This window comes from Falco biarmicus, chromosome 2 (assembly GCF_023638135.1).
Source record: "Falco biarmicus isolate bFalBia1 chromosome 2, bFalBia1.pri, whole genome shotgun sequence".
Classification (NCBI taxonomy): Eukaryota; Metazoa; Chordata; class Aves; order Falconiformes; family Falconidae; genus Falco; species Falco biarmicus.
Genome location: NC_079289.1, coordinates 117,693,311 through 117,712,850, shown reverse-complemented (window position 1 = coordinate 117,712,850; position 19,540 = coordinate 117,693,311). Strand labels below are relative to the sequence as shown.

The 19,540-nt window shown below is 44.4% G+C and overlaps 1 protein-coding gene across 2 annotated transcripts; it reads left to right on the top strand.

Annotated features, from left to right (window-relative positions):
- Positions 1–228: 228 nt before the first annotated feature.
- On the top strand, positions 229–19,540 carry LOC130144683 (OX-2 membrane glycoprotein-like). Of its 2 annotated transcripts, none has more exons than XM_056328719.1 (6): positions 229–430; positions 3,643–3,724; positions 4,498–4,824; positions 5,499–5,765; positions 7,629–7,742; positions 16,966–19,540. In XM_056328719.1, the coding sequence occupies exons 2-5, from the start codon at positions 3,643–3,645 to the stop codon at positions 7,736–7,738; spliced, it is 786 nt and encodes a 261-aa protein (XP_056184694.1). In that variant the 5' UTR covers positions 229–430; the 3' UTR covers positions 7,739–7,742; positions 16,966–19,540. The 2 variants fall into 2 exon arrangements, with proteins under 2 accessions (XP_056184694.1, XP_056184693.1); XM_056328718.1 differs by lacking the exon at positions 229–430 and adding an exon at positions 2,002–2,146.

Genomic DNA, 19,540 nt, shown 5'->3' with positions numbered 1-19,540 from the left:
ACCTTCTAGTGCCTTGCAAGGGCAGTTGACAGGAAAGACATATGAACATATCCATGCATGTTTGTGTGTGAAAGCTGAAGAAACAGCAAACAGTAGATGGAATGTCCTGCACAGACTGCAAAGGATGCTGTTTCTAATTAATCAAATTGAGAAATGGGTTGTGCTTGTTAAGCCTGGGACAAGCCTGATAAAACTGCAACAGAGACAATTTGTCAGTGGAAGATCTTGTAGCCTAACAATAGGAAGATGGCAGCGAGATTACCCTCTGTCACTCATGCTGCCCCTTTTCCTCGCAGCCCAACAGGAAGGTAGCAGCGACAGCAGAGACCGCTCCCAGTGATGTAAGAGACATATCCCCAAACCAGTTCCTCGTCACCAATGAGCAGGAACCCAGAAGACCCTGGCCAGACTGCTTGAAAACCTCCAGCCTGTGAGTATGAAACTCTGCAGAAAATCAGCTTGCCTAGAGATTTTGTATAGTAAGACGTCCTTCTCCTTCCATAAGATCTTCCACTGTTGTTTTGTTGGGTTTTTTTACACTAATTCCCTACAGCCTAACATCAGCAAAATACAGGTTGGTTGTTTCTCTGGGCTGAGGATCAAGAAAGGAGGCAGAGCCTTGGTCTGGTAGTCAAAATCTTATTGTTGACTGTTGCCAGGCTACTGACCTGCAGTTAATTATTACAGTTGGTAGTTAAGAATTTTCTTAATTAACTAATTAAGAAAAAAAGTTACCAGGTTTAGGAAAACCTTGGGCCATTTGTTATGCAACTTCCAGTGAAGCATTACAATAAATGAATTTGAGAAATTGATTTGGTCTGAAAAAAAAGAAAAACACAACCCCAACTTTCTGGAATGGTAAATATTTAAAATCCAGTATCTGAACAGTGAAATTCTCAGCTTTTGGCTGTTATAAATGTGTTATTATTAATTATAATTACATTACGTTCCTGCTGTTGGCTTCTAGTTTTAGTGTTATGATAGACAGAAGTCTTTCAATAAAAAATCATTCTTGATGTGCTTGTCACTACCCTTGAACTGAAACCAGGGAAGGGCACGCTTTGAACAGAAACGCAATGTGCTCTGTCACGCCGGAGTGCAACCCGAGGTTCCTGAGGAAGAAGCTCAGGTTTGTGCTGTTCCTTTTCAAAAAATCAAGTTTCTGTCCTGGGGAGCTGTAGGAGCCAACTCTGCGCTGAGTTGTTTCAGCCTTACGGAAACCTCGCCGTTTTTCAGGGTTTAATATTCTTGCTTTAAGCAAGCGGTGGGGTTTTTTGTTTGTTTTATTTTGGGGTTTTTTTCATTCTTCCAAGATGAATTTCTTAATTTGGTCATGCCCGAGGGAAAGAGGGGGGGTGTGAGGAAACCCTTTGCAGGCAATTCCGGGGGCGAGGAAGGGCTGGGAGGCCATGAAACGCACTCGCCGCGTTACTGCGGGACGAGCAGCCGGCGCCACGGGCTGAGCGGATCGTACCCGCTTGACCCGAGGCCGTCCCTGGAGGCGCTTCCACAGCGCGTGTGTGCGGCGCTGAGGGACGTGGTTAACGGCGCGCTCGGCAGTGCTGCCGTGACGGCGGGACTTGATCTGAAAGGCCTTTTACAAGCTACACGGTTCCGCAGCGCGGCGGGCTGAGGGCAGGCGGGGCCGCGTTGTTTCCTCCCTCCCGGCTTGCAGGGACTCGGCTGCGAACACCCGCAGGCCGCCTTCCCCGCTGCTCCCGGCCGCCTTACAGCTCGGAGGGGCCGCGGGGCGGGGAAGCGGGGAGGGCGGGGAGCAGCAGTAACCGCAGCAGGGCTGAGGCGAGGCGGGGCCGGGCCGGCTGCCTCCCAGCGCTGAGACCTGCCCGGAGGCAGGCTCGCCCCCGGGGAGCTCTGTCCGGCGCCCGGGAGGACGCGGAGGAGCGGCGGCTCCTCGCACGGTGCGGCCGCCCCTCACCCTCCTCCCGCCTTTTCCTGCCGGCGGGGGGCGGCCCCGCGCGGCGGCGGGGCCCTGGGGCTGCGGCGGCGTCGAGTGGCACCGGGTCGGCCTCGCAGCCGGTCGCCAGAAGTATAAAAAGGTTTTTAAAGCTGGCGAAGTTTCACAGGGGGTCGCAGAAGACTGGTGAGCCCCGCGCAGGGTGCCGTCGGTGGCCCGGGGACCTCTGAGGTGAGGTTTGGGGACTGGCACGATGAAGGGTTTGCGCTTACTTGCCCTAGTATTACACGCTGCTGCTAGCTTGTTTGGGGTTTTTTTCTTCTTTTTTCTCCACCCCCGTTCTCCTCTATTTTCTCCCGTAATACCGTAAATTGGGCTTGTGACTTAGAGGCTTATTTAATACTCTGCTCCCTCATTGTGCAAAGTCTTGTAGCCACGCTGGGTGCGAGTGATGGCTTGGTAAGGGCTTTAGTGGGTATTAAAGCGGAGAGAGAGAAGCTGCTAGCGAAAACTCTGTTTTCCTGCAGGTGTGGTGTATCTTTCACTGGTTTATAAACAATTCTACGCCTCAGAATTTCTCTCTCGCTTGTGATGCTGCCCCTTGATTCTTAGATGTTTTTAGGAACGTCTACCTGCATTTCTTAGAGCTGTGCTTAAGTGTCTGGCTGCACTGTGTTGTCTGGCAAATTCGTTATTTGTTGGGCTTGTTGCAGAGGAAATCTTGTCTCCCGATTAAGTCTTGTTTCAGGATTTTACACATAGGAACTTGGTCTGTATGCATGCTCGGTAATGGTAGAGTTGTATCAGGAGTTGTTTTAGTACAGCGCGTTTAAAAGTTAAAGGCAGGCTACTGGTTGTGTGTGTGCGCATTGTGTGCATGAGTCTGCCGGGAGTTTGTTTCTTAAAAAGATCTTTTTATCCCTCTGATTCACTTACTTACTCATCAGCCCTCCTTTTTTAAACTATATGGTATTGTAGAAAATGCTTTACAGTTGGGTCTTTCTTCTATTTTTTCCGTGTTGTGAAAATCCCTGTGAAGTTGGGCTTTGCTTATATTCTTGACAGAAAACACTCTTGAGACACATCAGCTAGTTTTGCAGACACTGGCAAAAAAACTCGGGTGTAGGGCATATGTGTTACAGAGATAGTTTACACGAAATAATGTTTCCACTTAAATACAACACCAGCTTCAGCTCCAGGCAGGTCCACAATTCAGTTGTATTGTGGCAATGTTAACTGATTGACAGAATGGAAAGCAGGTCAAAAGCAGTTCACTAGGGAAAACAGCAACACAACCTTATTTTTGCCCCTTTCCCACATTGGAAATATATTTGTATGCGGCAGGTGCGGTATGCCCCAGAAGTTCCCCAATACGTGCAATTTTGGACAGGTGGGGAGTCCTGAAGTCTTCAGAGAAGTTGCTTTTAATTTATCCCTGGCTCTCACAAGCTAACCCTGTCTCCTAGTGCCACAGCTAGTCCTGGACAACCAGTACTTCGTGCTTCTGGTGGATTAATGCATTTGAAACTTCCATCGTGAAATCTTTTTTCAGCCCTGACTGGAGCACTTGTGTTGTATAATGAGATCTCTCAAAACTCACCCCCAGCCCCCAAAATTAGGTTTTTCCCATGTGACAAAGCTACTGTTGATGCTTGTACCCCGGAGATGTGATATCGCCTGAAAATGTTCTGTCATTGAGTCACCCATCTCTTCTTATCTGTCTTCAGATGAAACGGATGTTCCTTTCCAAAATGACTTTCCAAGCTCTGGTTTTGTGTCTGGCTTTTGCAGGACTTGGAGAGGCAAATGGTAAGTTGCATTTCCTGAAATCTGCCTGAAAATGGTTGGGGAACTGGTTACAGGTTCCTGAGACTTCAGCAGTCATAGTAAGAGGCAAAAATAAGTGAAATACAGATTGCTGGTGCCATTAGACGTACATTAGATAGCTGAAGCACAGACATGGAGCTGGCAGATGTGACACAAGACCTCGTGGAGCAGCATTTAGAGGTGGGAGGGACTTGCAGCATCCCCTGTCTACAATGGCACTGTTGTTCACCTGTGTTCACAACTTCCCATAGTGGATCCTCTCCTCAGGGGGAAAAAAACCTCTGTTTTTCTTTCCCTCCCTCTCAAATGCACTGCAAACTCTGAAGCTATGTAGTCCAGAAATTCTCTTCAGCCCGTTTTGCTGCTCAGTTCTCTGAGAATGGTTTAGTGTATGCTTCCCCTGTGCAGTCAGGCTTCCTCTGTTTTTTAGGAAACAAAACCTGACTCTTTGCTGAGAATGGGAAGTCATGAGCTGATTTAGTAAAACTGAAGTGGACAGCCTGCAAGGATGGGTACAGAAATAGGGTATGTCTCTTTCTTTTAAACAGAAGAAAGCCAGAGCCTCAACCAATGTAAATCAACATTGGTATCTAGGAGCATGCGGAAGGACTCTTTGGTGAGGGAGGACTGGAGAAACAGTATTTAATTGATGGAGTTATTGTGCCCGGTGGTAATCCAGGCCTTAGAATCAGCTTTAGACTTCTGAATATGCCATGATGTCTGCCCGTTTCACTAACTACTTCATGTCATTGCAGTGGTTCCTCAGGCTGAACACAGATATGTGAAGGCGGGCGACAACGTGACTCTTGGCTGTTCCTTGACAGGACCCCAAGATGTTCTGCAAGTGACATGGCAAAAGGTCTCTGAAAAATCCCGCGATAACGTAGCTACATACAGTACCATAAAAGGATTGAAGATTCTCCAACCCTATCAGGACCGAATGAACTTCACGAGTCTGGTACTCAATGAGACAAACATCACTTTTTGGGATGCTAGAATGGATGATTCAGGGTGTTACGTGTGTATCTTCAATATTTTTCCTGACGGCTCCTTCTCGGGACATACCTGCCTGACTGTCTTTGGTGAGGTTCTCTGCAGGGATACGTCTCTAGTGGATAAACAGGTGTTTTCTCACCCACAGCATTTCCTTGAGGACTCAGGAACTGCAGTGGTAGGAGCATCCCTCAGTGGAATGTGGTGTAGATGCAGAGCATTACTGCTGTGAGCAGGGTGCTGTGGGTTCATATTCAAGCCTGTTGTGGTGCTTTTGGCTCTGGCTTGTCCTGGTTTGTTTTTCCTGTGAGCAGAAGCTAAAAAGCGAGGAGTGGGACCTTTGTAAGTCCCCAAGCAATCCCAGCTGGAACTTGGGCAAACCAGCATTGCTTGTCGCAGTTTCCTGTTGGTGCCAGGTACAACCCCAGTGCTATCAGCGGCAGTGCCAAATTCCACCATTGATAGGAAATTAGCAGACAGGAGAACAACGTGGACCAAGAAATGGTCTTGCTTTAGCAGATTATTTTAAAACCTGGGATTTCAGGTTGAGTGAAACCTTTGGGGTATATGACTCTAGCTTAAGGGAAGGAGTATTGAAACATGGTGGGGACCTGACCCAATGAACTGTTCTTGTGTTCCTGTGCCGTGGGGCTCAGTGTGGATTCAGTAAGTTTTGCTCTGGTTGACAATGGTTAAACTGCTATTACTGCTTATGACCAGGTGCTCATTGTGGTGATGGATTGTCTTATTTGTGTGTTGGAAGGTCTCAATGCATCTGTCCATTACAACATTTCCGAAGGTCATTTGATAGCCATCTGTAATGCTGTTGGCCTCCCAGAGCCCACCATCACCTGGAACAACTTGTTCAATTCTACTCCTGCACAGGAGACAGTCAGGCACACCAATGGGATTGTGTCCATCACCAGTAAACTGGAAATCCACGACGCTCAGAGCATTGATGCAAAGAACTTGACCTGCACAGTAAGCAACACGAAGGAAAAAATGGAATTGCCTGTGAAAATACAAGGAGGTAGGTGAATGATACAAGTGACTTGGTAGCATTCTCTTTGCCTCTGTGTTTTGCAATAGCATGTTTGGATAGCAGTCTGCTGGGAAGAGGAGGGAGTGAAACACAGACGTGCCAAGTAAGAAGAAAGATCATACTTTGGGTTTGTTGCCATCATTGAGGCAGTAACATATTGAGGCCCTCTGCAAGAGGAGTAAAAAGCCAAACTAGTCCACTAGGGAGCTGTGGGTTTTAGAGGCACCACGCGTTTTGCAACAAGTTGAACTTCAGTTCTCACACAGGCCTTCATAGTTTCTTTGACAGTCCAAAGGCAGATAGAAGTATTTGTCACCTGATACCGATCTAGATGAAGTAAAAACTCTGTGGGTCGCTGAATGAACACTGAAATGGAATTTTTGAAATTAATAACAAACTATCTCTGAGCAACAATTAATCAAATGTTTTAGTTAAACTTACTACATATTTTGGTACAGCTAACCTGTGTATTGTGTTTTAGTTTCTCTAACTGTTTCCCTAAGACACACATGCATTGCAGTAATGGTCAGGGAGGAGGAGTATTTCCAGGCAGATGGGAAGGTGATCAGTTGAAGATACGTTGGTTTTATGCAGAAATATTAAATACATCAGTGTATCATCTGAATACCTTGTAGTGCTAATTTATTTCTTCTTCCAACATTCTATTCTGCTGGAAAGACTTTCACCCCAATTCTACAGATGAGAAATAGAAACATTAAAAGCTTAAGTACTATTCTGAGTTCATACAGGAACATTAGCTTAGGTGATTTAAAATTCACCTGTCTCTAAAGCCAGAGCCTTAAAAGGAAGATGGCTTGGAAATTAGGAAAACAGCAAAAGCAGACTGGGATTGTGGGTTAATTTCCAAATTACGTGCTCAAGCAGTGGTTGTTACAGGTATAGTAGTGAAGAGTAAGATCTGACTTCTAATATCTTGCCTCTAAAAGTTCAAAAGCAAATTGGTTCTTGATTCTGAGTGAAAATAATTGAAAAAGCCTAATAAATCTTTTTGTCCTTTCTCAAATACAAAATTCTTTTTTTTTTTGACCTTTTGAAAGGGAAATGTATATCGGAAAGGAAGGAACTAAGACTGTTGTTATTCCTTGCTAGGAGAATGGAAAAATCAGCTAATAGCTTGGTGTTTTAACAATTTTGTATTTTAGAGAAAGAGAAATTCAAGTTAGTAGTTCAACCTAGCTTCACTAAAAGCATGATATAGTTTTGGCTTGATTCAAATAAATTTTAATTCAGAAAGTTTTCTAGCGAACATCAGTGAGTATTGAAAGCCTTCGTGTTATCATTTTGATTAATGAATGTCAAATGAGGTGACTGATGTCTAACCACGGAGAGACATTTATGCTCAGATGTTGGGTAGAGCTACTTGCAGGCATCAGAAAATTGGTTGTCTTGTTTTCTGAAAGTTAACTTAGTCTTTGGGAGAGTGGTAAGTGTTTAACAGTGGAAGGAATAACTTCTAATTTACAAACAAAACCTTCAAATTCTGAACGAACAAAAATCTCTTCAGAAAGTGTCAAGACTTGTGTAAAGTTCTGCTTATGTACACATACCATCTACTGTATCAGTTGTGGGAATGACAGTTTTCTTTGCCATGGATGAACATGAGCACAGCTTTTCTTCCCAAAACACTTTCTGTGGGCAGGTAGGTTTGTCTTTGAAGATACACATGTTCATTCTCTCTTCTGAGCAACTGCTGCTTTCATGTAGCTCAGCAATGACTTCCACAATTTCAACAAGGAGCCATTGTTATTAATCGGACATCCTCTTGGCTCTTTTTGCTCTTTTTCCTATAAACTAGCTTAGTTTGGTGTATTTTTTTTTTTCCTTTCACAGAAGGATCCTGGTTGCTATGGCTGACAGTTACTGTGGGGATTTTAATTGTCCTCGTAGTTCTGATTTTGGTCATGCTGTGCTGGAGGAAGAGGATATGCAGGAGGGGTTGAAGTGGTGAGTCACTGATGCATGGAAACCAATCGTTCTCATAAAGCCCGTACCGTAAGGTCTGGTCGGTTTGCAGAGAAGAATGAGACTTTATTGAGATCCCATTAACAGGTATGAGGCTTTCATATTTGAGAAGTAAACTTTATAATAATTATTTACAGTTATTAGAGGTTTCCTCAGTTAGATGGAAGTAATGCAAGACTACACATTGTGAGGTCTTCACTGAGAAGGAGAAATGAATGCTTTTAAAACCTCAAATATAACTTCTTTAATTGTAAAATGTTTGTGAACTTTCCATTGATCCTATAACCAATTCAGAAGAGAAAATTTCTGGTTGAATTTTTGGACCAACCTGGAAGTCAAAGAGCAAGGAGTTGGGTTTTTTTTAAGACTCAGAAGAAAATGGTGAAATGCTCAAAAGGAAGATGTATCTTTATTCTAGAACAACTATTCCAAACACAGATGAGTTTGTACTAAGCAGACCTTGAAGGAGAGACCTTGAGGCAGAGGTGACCTGGCAGAGGTCTGGGATCACCCAGTAGCATGGATCAGAGAGTGACCAGGCAAAGAGAGCTCTAAAAAGTGCAGATGGTGCCTTGCAGAGTTTTGAAGCCCCTTTGTTGCATGCCAGATGGGGAGAACCACGCTGGGATGCTGTGTCTGCACTGGTGCCTGAAGCGGGAGCGGGGTCAGTCAGTGAAACATTGCTTGACAAGACTAGGTGGTTCATGTTTAGCCTAGGCTGAGGGTGTTAGCGTACCTCCTGGTGTGATTCTGGCCCTTGGATATTGGTGGCTCCCCAGGCAATGCCCGCATGTGGTTCCAGCAATAGCTTCTAATGGGACTGTCCCCAGCAGGCAGTACAGTTGGCTTCACAGCAGGTTTCCTGTGCCCTTCGCCACTGCTAGGTATCAGGCTTGGAACCCTCAAGCAATTTCATGCATCCTTGTGCCATGTCGTGGGTCATGCAAGACATGATTTCTTGCTGTGGAGACACCGCTGGATGCACAACAGTAGAATCTGCACATAATTTTGGAAATGTCTAACAGACCCTCACCCCTCTGCCTCGTAAGAAAAGTATAAGACACAGAAAAGCATAATATGTTTAAACTGAAAGCACTGCGCTTTCTTCCTTAGCTAATGGCTCAGAGCTTGAAGCCTCCCTGTGTCAGCAAGAGGAGTGGGGTCTCACACCCCACTCCCTGGGAAGACCTCTGGATTCCTGGCCCCATGTGCGTGCTGGCATGTCACAGAGTTGAGACTTCATGTAAATACCTGTTTGTTGAGGCAGAGGGGGTAAATTAGATGAGCAGGGTTTAGCAGTGGGTGTAGGTTTGTTGTATCAGAGTTTATCAATAAAAGCAGGATTTGAGGGACTTGAGTTGGTTGTGTTCCTTTCCATTTATCGTGGGGTCTGTGATGTGAGGATGTGACTTCTGCAGGGAGCTTGTTAGTCATTCAGTCTCTGTTCTTTTAATAATGTAGTCTAATTTTTGTCAGTCTTGGCCTGTATCTTTCATATTTCTTTTCATTCTGCATTAGATAACAAGCAGAGCCTTTCCAGCCTTGTCAAGATGCCTGGTTTTTAAAGTAAAATAACAGCTGTTTATTTGAGTGGCTGGGGACCCTTCTCCATCAAAGTTTTTTCTCTTCTGCTTCTGCTGTTGAGAATGTGGTTGGTTTTTGCTTTGCTTTTATTTTTGTTGTTTCCTCCTTCTCTATGGTAGATGCTTGGCAATCGGGTGAAGAGCTGAGTTCAGAGTTGATGTCCCATCCCTCAGGCATTTGCCTTGTCTACCAGTTACAGAGCACACATATGTTTCTTGCTGAAAACATCCCAGGTGAAGGGTCTTCACATTTTGCAAAAAGGTGCTTGTTTGTAAACAAACTGAGCTGCCTTTGTGGCGAGAGCTGATGCACAGGCTTTAGAAAACTCAAGCTTCATTCTCTGCCAAGCAGATGCAAACCTGGCCATGCTTATAGCTCGATTTAAGAGTAGGCTGCAATGAATTGCCAAACCCATGCTGGAGGTTTCTCAGTGTTACTGTTCGAGTAAAAAGTTACTGTTTCCTACCTGCCTCAACTAACAGCTTACCTGTAGACCACACCAACATAAAGCGGTCTGGTTAACAAGTCAGGTGCCTGGATTGAGGCACAATAAAGGCTCCTCGTCTGAATAAATACCTGTGACTTACCTATTGCATACATGTCTCAGCCTGAATGCTTTCCACAGCATCAGCTGTTTATTTCAAGGCTTGTAGGATACTTGTATTTCAGCCTGGCCAGTTAAAAAGCTTTACAGTCAGTTCTCAGGACCTAGCAGTCTGCAGGGGGATAAGATTCCACATAAACAGTTTTCTGGAGGCTTGTTGTGGTCTGTGGTGAAGGGCTGTTTCACAAATGGATATAAAGGCCAGCATGGTTTTGTTTCTTTTTTTTAATTTTTTAAAGCACTGGTACATTGATCTCTTTTGGATAGCTTATGCATGTTTTGCCATGTGGAAGCTTTAGAAATGCTCAAATAGTATATTTGTATTTAAAAAGCTATAACAACAGGATAAAAAGTTATTGGAGTTTGTTATTGAATAAATACAATGCAACCTAAGAAAACTGAGCAGATTAGGTGAACTTGGAAGAAGAAAGCTTGAAGAAGAGACGTGGAAAAAGGCACTAGTTCAGATCAAAAAAATCCCTTCTGCAGAAAGCACCAACATAGCAAAGGATTTTTCCTGTTTGGAAATTTATACATTTGAGTTTTCCTTCAAGTGGAAATTTTACAGAACTTAGATTAAGCAGCATTAAATTATTTGTTTCAAGATGTGTGTCTGAATACAGCCAACTAACTGTATTTCAAAGAGATGCCAAATCTCAGCGTAACTCAGTGTTTCAAAGGTGCTATAAAACAGATTGAAAATACCTCTTTGTTACCAGCTAGAGATCTCTTAATACCCTGAACAGGAATTAAAGATGCCCTGATTATTATTTTTTCAAGTTTGGAAGTTGCTACAAATAATATAGTTTCAGGTTTGTTAAGCTGCAAATAGCAACTTGGTTGATCCGCTATAATAAATAGGTATCAGAAACCCAAATTTTGGTGGCCAAAAATGTCCTGAAAATGGAAGGTTTGTGCAGAAAACTGTACTTATTTGGGAAACTTTGCAAGAGCAAGTACTTGTACACACATCCCATTACTTTGTTTATAGTAAAGACAGGAGTTGTCGAAAGAGCCATTACAGCAGTATCCTCTAGTGTTTATTCAGTTTGGGGAAGGCTGTGTTTCTAAACTTTGGCTTAAAAATTATGGCAATTCTTACTTCATGTGTATAACTTGGCATGTTTCTTCAAGGGGATTTGCTTTGATGTACAGCTGTTTTTTCTAATATTGAGAGACTAAGTAGTTGAGAAAAACATAGCAGTAGCTCAGTTTTAGGAGGCTTTTCAGAATAATTTTTCCTGAAGTGACAGCTGAATACCAGCCATTCAGATGATAAACTCAAGGACATAACTCCCTCTTTCATGAGGCAGATGGATATAATGCACCCTGATCCCAGAGGAACGGGTCTATGGCCATCATGTCGCAGCTGGGAAGGCTTATTTTAGAATCATTTTGGTTTCCTTTCAAGTGTGGCTTTATTGTGAGTAGATTATATTTGTTCTGTTTTGAATTCCCCAGAATAGCAAAACTGCACATTTTTGTAAGGAAAAGTTGTTTTGCTTCCAACAGCCTCACTCCTTTACTCCTTAACACTACACAAAAAAAACCCAACCACCAAAAAATAAACAAAAAAAACCCCAAACCCACAGCATAAAAACATTGTAACCAGACCTAATCAGAGCTAATGAGGGGAGAAATAAATAAAAAAAAACCCAACCCACTACCAAAAAAAAACCCCACTCAAAACATACAAAAATGTCAGTGGAGGGGTAATTCTGCTGTCAGGCTGCCCGTCCAGTTCCTGCAAGCATAAATATTTTGCAACCCAAGTGAGGATGTTTTCTGGATGTAATCACACATTGCTTCCAGACAACTCCAGTTCCCTAATAAGTCAGTTAACTTTCTGTTTACAAAATAATGCCTAGCAGTACCCTCCTGACCGTGCCATATTTAGACTATGGGCACTCTTTCCGAGCTTTCCATGATTTAGTACTGCCTGTTTTCATTGCAAAGGACAGGGATGGCTGGTGCTTAGTTCTTTTTGACGTCGTGTTTTCCCCCAGCATATTTTGCTGCGGAAAGCACGCTCCTCGTCCTGCTTTACGTTTCAGAGAAGAGCCGGGAGAAGGAATGGCAGAGACAGAAGGAGGGGAAGGTGCGTGGGTAAATTCAGGTCTCCTGGGGCATGGCTGGGTTTTTTGTCTGGAAGGATGAAATAAATGCTGTTTGCTGCCGATAGGATGAAGGTAACAGTGTAGGAAATATCTCAAAGCTTGTCCTATCCATCTGAAGGGGAGTTATCGAAGTATAGACTATTAACCCCTTTCTTTGCAGAGGCGGTGGCCTTTATTTTGGATGATGAACACAATTTCTATGTGTCATATCTGCAGTTCTAGTTCATCATGCAGAAATTTTTCAGTCCTTCATTTTCTTTTTCATTTCAACAACAGGGCTTTGTATAAAACCGAAAAATAAAATGGCTGGGAGCTGAAAAGGGAAAACCCCATAGCGCTTCTGTGTTAAATGAACAGTTGCCTCACTGTTTCAGTTTCTTGTTTACTCCCTTGTAAGAATTATTCCTGTGCTAAATCTGGAAATGTTTTCCCTTTGCAAAATACCTTGGTTGTATGCAGAGTTATTAGATGAGGAGATGGAAATCTTTTTCTTACTCTTCTACACAAAAAGTAAGGATGACATATATTTTATTGGTTTTTTTTCAAAGCCACATAAAAGTAGTGTCATAAATTGGGTCTCAAACATCAGAATGACATTCTGAAATATCAAACTATTTATGTATTCAATAAGTAACCTTATTTGTATATTACCAACCAGGAAAGCTGGTTTGCTGTTCAGATTTTATAAATCCATTTAAGGTCTTGTATGTTCCTTATCTCACGGTCATATTCTGAGTTCTGCACTGTATGTGGTTTCCAGAATGAAAAAAAGGTTGGCTTAGTAGTAGGTATGTAGCAGGTTTTTGTAAAGAAAATAATGTACTCTTATATTCAGATCTTTAACTCTGAAATATTGTTTGAACAGGTGTTGATGGTCTTAGTTTAATGAAAAAAAAGAACAGTGTAATAACTTCTCTGATTCATTTGGTATTGTATTAGTAGGAAATGGAAAATGCCTTTTTTCTTCCTTTGCTTTTTTTTTTCCCTTTCCATAAATCATTCTTATTATATGCAAATAGATTAATACTAAATTCTGAAATTTTTTCATGCCGTATTCTGTGTCTCTTGTTTAGAAATGCATTCTTTTTTTTTTTTTTCTACTTTTTAAATACACAGTAAGGCTTTGCACTCCACTGCCAATTTCTACATTCAAAAAGGGACATTAACAATTGTCCAGTTACTTTCAAAGTACCTTCACAAATTTTCAGGAGATGCAGGCAAGTGAATCTCAAGCCATGCTTGTGTTGAGGCAGAGGGGCAGGTTATGGGCTGCGCTGCGTAGCGGTAGCTCAGGTGGCTGCAGCCATGAAGGGCTGGCTGATGGTGCAGCCAACACGCTTGTTGCTGCAGCATTTACCTGAAGGCAGGAATGGCTTGTAAGCAGATCTTCCCAAAGTTCTACCGTACATGGTATGGCAGGGTGTGCAGACTTCATCCTGATGTGTGTGTAGATCTCCTCCAGGTTTCTGAGGAGGACTGGCTGCTGTTTGAAGCAATAGGAAAGTGCAGGGCAGGATAACCAGTGAGCAGGCTGAAGGCATGCCACCGTGTGCCCCCAGGGAGGGCTCCGAATGCTGGCAGGGCAAAGGCTAGGGATGTCTCTTTGGCAGTTGTTTCTAGACAGCTTAACCAGCGCTGTAGAGTGATTTAGAATACTTTTAGGGTGGAAAGACAGTGTTTGGGAAGGGGGAGAAAAAAATCTAGCTGTTGCCTTTTATAGAGTACTGTAAGCTGGGTTGATTTTTAAGTCTTGGTGACTGAAATTGCTAGGCCAGAAGCTTTAATTTAAATCTTGCAGTGTTATTCTCTCCTTCTCCGTCTTCATTAGTTTACTTAAAAATAAATGTTTGGTTTTGTGGTTGTACTGTAATAACGGCAGGATTTCCTTCAGTGATCACAAACCAAAATTCACATGAAAATAGGTGTGTCGTGTACAATAAGCTACCTGAGGTTAGACTTTTTTCAGTTATGTTCTCCCCTCTACACTGGTGATGTCTTTTGGAAGCTACTGACGAGCAGGGTCCCTTGGCTTCCTCCCAAGGTGAAATGGTTTGTAAGTCAGCTCCTGCCCTTCTGCTGACAGTAAATGGCTTTGAATGGGGTGTTGGCAAGCTGGGTAGTTTATGCTCACCCAAGCAGAAAACGCTGTTGCATGGTGTGTAGCACGGCATTTTCATAACTGTTGCTTTCAGGCTTTCTCATAAATATGCTTCTATCCTGGTTTCAGCTGGGATAGTGTTCATTGTCGTCTTAGTAGCTGGTGCAGTGCTGTGTTTTGGATTTGGTGCGAGACCAATGCTGATAACACACTGATGGTTTTGGCTGTTGCTAGGTAATGTTTGTGCGAAGTCAAAGATTTTTCAGCTTCTCAGGCCCTGCCAGCAGAAGGCCTGGGGGACAGGGGCGGATGGGAGCAAAAGAAGTCAGGAGGGGACACAGCCAGGACGCCTGACCTGAACTAGCCAGAGGGATGTTCCATAGCACATGATGTCATGCTGAGTATATATGAGCTGGGGGAAGAAGAGGACAGGGGGACACGTTCAGTGTTCCGGTGTTTGTCTTCCCAAGTAACTGCAACGTGTGCTGGAGCCCAGCTGTCCCGGGGATGGCTGAGCCCCTGCCTGCCCTTGGGGAGCAGCGAATGAATCCCTTGGTTTGCTTTGCTCACATGGACGGCTTTTGGTTTACCTATTAAACTGCCTTTGTCTCAGCCCAGGAGTTTTCTCACATTTACTCATCCAGTCCTCTCCCTCATCCCACCCCAGGGGAGCGAGAGAATGTACGCATGGGGCTTGGTTGCCAGACGGGGTTAAACCGTGACTGTCCTTTTTGGCACCCAGTGTGGAGCTCAAAGGGTTTGAGATAGCAACAGATTTGTTTGGACTATGCTAGGTCAGATTTATAGCAGTTATCTCTGTTTAGCTGTTAATCAGCAGGTTTCTGTGCTTGCTGCTGTTTGCTTGCCTTACTGTACATTAGAGTCTAGAGCTCATTAGTGGCTGGCTGCCTTTTCTTTGCTTTCCCTGCTTGCTGTACTGCTGATCATCTTACTGTGCTGTGCCTGGGAACATTCTGATAACAGCATTGATGCTATGTCTGGGCTGGCAGATGGCCAGGGCATGGCTGCTGTTTCTGTGCTGCTCTACTGGACAGGCTGGAACTCCAGTGTGAACTTGAGTCAAAGGGGCTGTGACCTGTGGATGAGTCCGTGTAGGAGCAGGACACCCCGAAGCATCTGTGGCTGTCAATAAGTCCATGCCGGAGCATGGCTGAATTAATCCTGAAGAGTCTGTGGTTGTATCTGTGCCACAGCAGGTATGCCTCTGAAGGGACTGTGGCCCAAGGACAAGTCCACACTGGAAAAGGTGCACCTTGAAACTTCTGTGGCCATGCGTGATGTCATGCTGGAGCACCTCAGAGCTTGTGGTCGTGGATAAGCTCATGACAGAGCAGATACACCCCTGGAGGGACTGCAGCCAGGGGTGAGGCCACACTGGCGCAAGTCTATGGTCATGGCCCATGGATAAGGCCACGCTGGAGAGCAGGTGAACCTCACAGTGACTGTGTCTGTGGGTGAGTCTGTGCCACAGCAGGCATACCCCTGGAGAGGCTGAGGTTCAGCTTGGAGCAGGCACAACCCTAAGGGCCTGCAGTCTGTGGATTAGTCCAACCCAGAGCAGGGGCAAGGGAGGGAGTTCCTTGCAATATTAATCCCTATAACCTGGTCCAAAGGGACCAGGGGTGGAGATTGTAATGGAATACCTTTAAATTGTTGTAACCCATGGTTTGAGCTTAATGTTACAGGAATTACTATAGCAGGACCACCTGAACCATTGGAGGACAAGCCTTACAAGAAGTGCAAGTGCAGCAGTGACCTGACCTGAGCTGGTTTTGGTGCCCAATAACCCCATAAAACATACAACTTGTTCTGTCCTGAGTGACCACCACAACAGGTGGACCCCAAAGTCATGAACTAAATGAAGTCAAGGACATATTGTGGACATTTTTATAGACATTTTTACAGGAGTGGTCCGTAAACTAGGGGAGTGATATCTGTGCATTGTATCAAAGGATGGGAAGGGTGGTGGTGGTTAATGAGGTTGTGTTGGAAAGTGTGGCATGATGTAACTGGTATGGAATAAGGGGTGGATACTGTCCTGCTTTCAGCTGGGATGGAGTACTCTTCTGATTCCCTCCCCTATCCCAGTGCGGGAGGAGTGAGCAAGTGGCTGTATGGTGCTCGGTTGCTGGACGGGGTTAAACCACAACAGCTTCCAAAGGAATTTCTGTTGCTTAAGAAGAAAAGGGGCGAAGGGAAAAAAAAAATCCCACCAGTTTTAAGACTGTTCCTCCTCAAAGCATAACAAAATACAAAGGGAGCTGATCCCTTTTGAGGGGTTTGGGGGAGTTGTTGTCAGTGTGGGATGAGCTGGATGGAGCGATCGCTGACAGCTGGGAGCGGTGCTGCCTGTGGCTCTGCAGGCGTCTCCTGTGGTGCTTGGGGCAAGTGTGCTGGGCTCGGGTATTCTGGGTTTAGGAATGGATCCTTCTATGTAACGACACTTTGCGTGGCAAGCGTGCATCTATGCTGTTAAAAAATAAGGTAGCTTCTGAAATTTAGGGTAAGGTATCATCTGTAGTGAGCAAAGGAAGCAAGGGGGAGCACAGGCTGAAGCCTGTTTTGGTGTGGTTTAGGAAGATGTACTAATTGTATAACAGGGAGGGTCCTATGGTTGTTCATCAAATGGCAGTTTTGTGACTGTTCCTTCCCACTTTCCCCACTGTGCGTTTCTCACCTGCCCTCCCCAACCCCGACAGCAACCACACAGCTCAGCAAGACCTGTGGTGGCAGCACAATGGCCACAATTCATGCTTTTTCCTGTTTCGTTTTGTTTTCTAGGATCCTAGAGGATTTCCATTCACTTATGAGATCATTACAGCCCAGCAGCCTGAAGTCAAGATTACAAGCAGTGCCTTGGCTGGGAAGAAACAGCAATAAAAAGGAAAAACATCACATACACTACCCTATCTAGATGCTGAGCTGATCGCTGAAAAGATAAGCGTTAACGTTTGTTTTCCGGTCTAAATGATTAATCGTAAAACGTTGGACCAGAGGGATCACTTAGTCCGCTCCTCTGCTGCCAGACAAAATCTGCTTTGCTCGTACCACTCTTGGGTACTGCTAGCGTGCAAAAGGTGTTTGCCTTCTTCCGGTTGAGTTTTCAAAAAATATCTGTGGATGGAGGATCTGCAGGCTCTCTGGGGATCCTCTTCCAGTGCCTAATTGTTCTTGCAGAAGAGAGGGGTTTAATTTTTTCCAAGATCCGTCTGCAATTTCACTTGCAGCAACTGTGCATTCATCCGTTCTCTTCCTGTCATCTGCTTTTCCTTCTTTATCCAGCTTATCCAACTCCTTTTCCTCAGTGAATGTGTGAATGTGCCAGCAAGTCTTGCTTAACTCTCTTTGGAGAGACCAGGTGGACTCAAAACCACAGGGCTCAGACCACACCAAATGTGCCAAAATTAGTGGGGAAGAACAACAGGGCGCCAAGCAGGTGACAGATGGAAGGCAGCAGCAGCCACAGCTGGGAAAGAAGAGTTGCAAGTAATTTATTTTATTTGGGTTTTCTTTCTAACCCAAGTGTGTGTGGTTTTTTAAATGTTTAAGTGTGGAGGAGATGGAAACACAGCCCAGTAATGGAAGTATTGACATCCCCATCTTTCCTTCCTGTTACGCTGACATTCTCTCTTTTTTTCTGAAGCAACTCCTAATACCTCAGCCTACTCCTTGCTTAGCTGTCAAAATGCACAGACGAGGTTTGTCAGTAATTCTCATGGTCATCTTATGCCCTGTTCAGAATAGTCTCCCCGTCTTTATCCTTTTTTTGTTGTGCCTTTAAACACAGACAAATCGCTCTGCTGGCCAAAAGCCATTATTCTGTACTTGGACCTTGTTGTTACACGCTGAGCTAACTATCGTGTGTCACTATGTGGCTGTAACGGTGTCAGTGGGAGTCTTACAGAGGCTGGATTTATTGCTTTGCCATGGTTTTGGTAGCAGGTAAGGACACTGCCCTATTACGAGTTGGGACCTAACTCTGCTCCTGCCCCAAGTAGGGCTGGAGCTCCTCTCCCCCCCCACTGCTCCCAGTTGCTCCTCGCTGCCTGCCCAAGCCCGCTGAGCTGGCTGTTCCCAGGCTGAGTGCTCCAGCTGCTGACCCCCTGCTTGCTGTGCGGCAGCGGGCTCCCGGTGAGAGCAGAGCGCTCCGGGCATTGCCTTGTTGTGGCCGGGATAGAGTTAATCTGCTTCATAGAAGCTAGCATGAGGCTACTTTATTATTCTGTCCCCCATCCCACGTGGGGGGAGTGAGCAAGCAGCTGTATGGGGCCTGATTGCCGGCTGGGGTTAAACCCCAACGGCCTCCCAGTGTCTCGACAGGGCCCTGTGCTGGCTTCACGGGTTAAGGCTGCTAAAAACAAGCCTACCTCTGGGCGTACTGACTTTGTGGCCCGTTTCACTGACAATAGACGGATGGCAGGACTGCAGGTGGTCCTCTGGTGATTTTTGTTCTGCTGACAAGTGCTAATATTTAAGGTGTTTCTCAGTCTCCCTTCTGTCTGAGTATTTGTCATTGTATTGGGATCACTACCAGTATCCTTTTGTCTTTTGGGTTTGGTTAGCATTTGCTTTTGCATCTGAAATATTCTGTCTTACTGAGTGCAGCATTTTTGACTGTGCATTTTATGTCTTATGTTTACCGAGAGTACAAACTGTCAATCTGAAAAATCAACAGAGAAGATTTAGCAGGTGCAAGACTAATGACTTACTGTTCAGAACCAGTATTTTGTTGTAACGGGAGCGGCAGCCTCCCTGGAGTCTGGCAAAAAGGAGGGGGAGGTGTGTGTATATATGTCTGCATGTATTACTGAGGATGTGAAAGGTGACATTCGCTGTTCCTCTTGTAGGTGCAGTATGAATTATTTATTTATATATTTCACTTTTTCTGATTAAAGAAAATAAAATTCTGATCCAGCCAAAACACCAGCTGCTCCATTTCCCCCCACCTTGCTTGTTTGTGATACTAGAAATGCTTCATTGCAAGTTGGGTTTTTTAATACTTACACTTTGCTTCCTTTCTGTACAGGCAGTGGGACTTCAGGGAGGTTTTAAGGTGCCTTGGTTTTGGGGTGGCTTTGGTTTTTTGTCTCTTTTTTTTTTTTAAATATTGAGCAAAACAACTTTTGAGATTAAATTTACAGAAGTATTTTTAACCCGAAGTTTACTTCAGATTTGAAAATAAGTTCAGTCGGTCAAAAACCTGTATTTTATGTTTTTAGAGGTAGCTTGTGTGTGTCACGTTCATTGCTTAATTATTCTTTATCTGAAGTTACGTGCTGTACTAATGTATTGACTGTCCTGTTTTCTGTATTTGCCTTTGCTGAAAAGAAGCCAAATAAAGCAAATTTTAACATAA

Coding starts and splice junctions, on each gene's coding strand:
- LOC130144683 (XM_056328719.1), top strand. CDS start 3,643: ATGAAACGGATGTTCCTTTCCAAAATGACTTTCCAAGCTCTGGTTTTG. Junction 3,725..4,497: donor AGGACTTGGAGAGGCAAATG/GTAAGTTGCATT, acceptor ATGTCATTGCAG/TGGTTCCTCAGGCTGAACAC. Junction 4,825..5,498: donor TACCTGCCTGACTGTCTTTG/GTGAGGTTCTCT, acceptor GTGTGTTGGAAG/GTCTCAATGCATCTGTCCAT.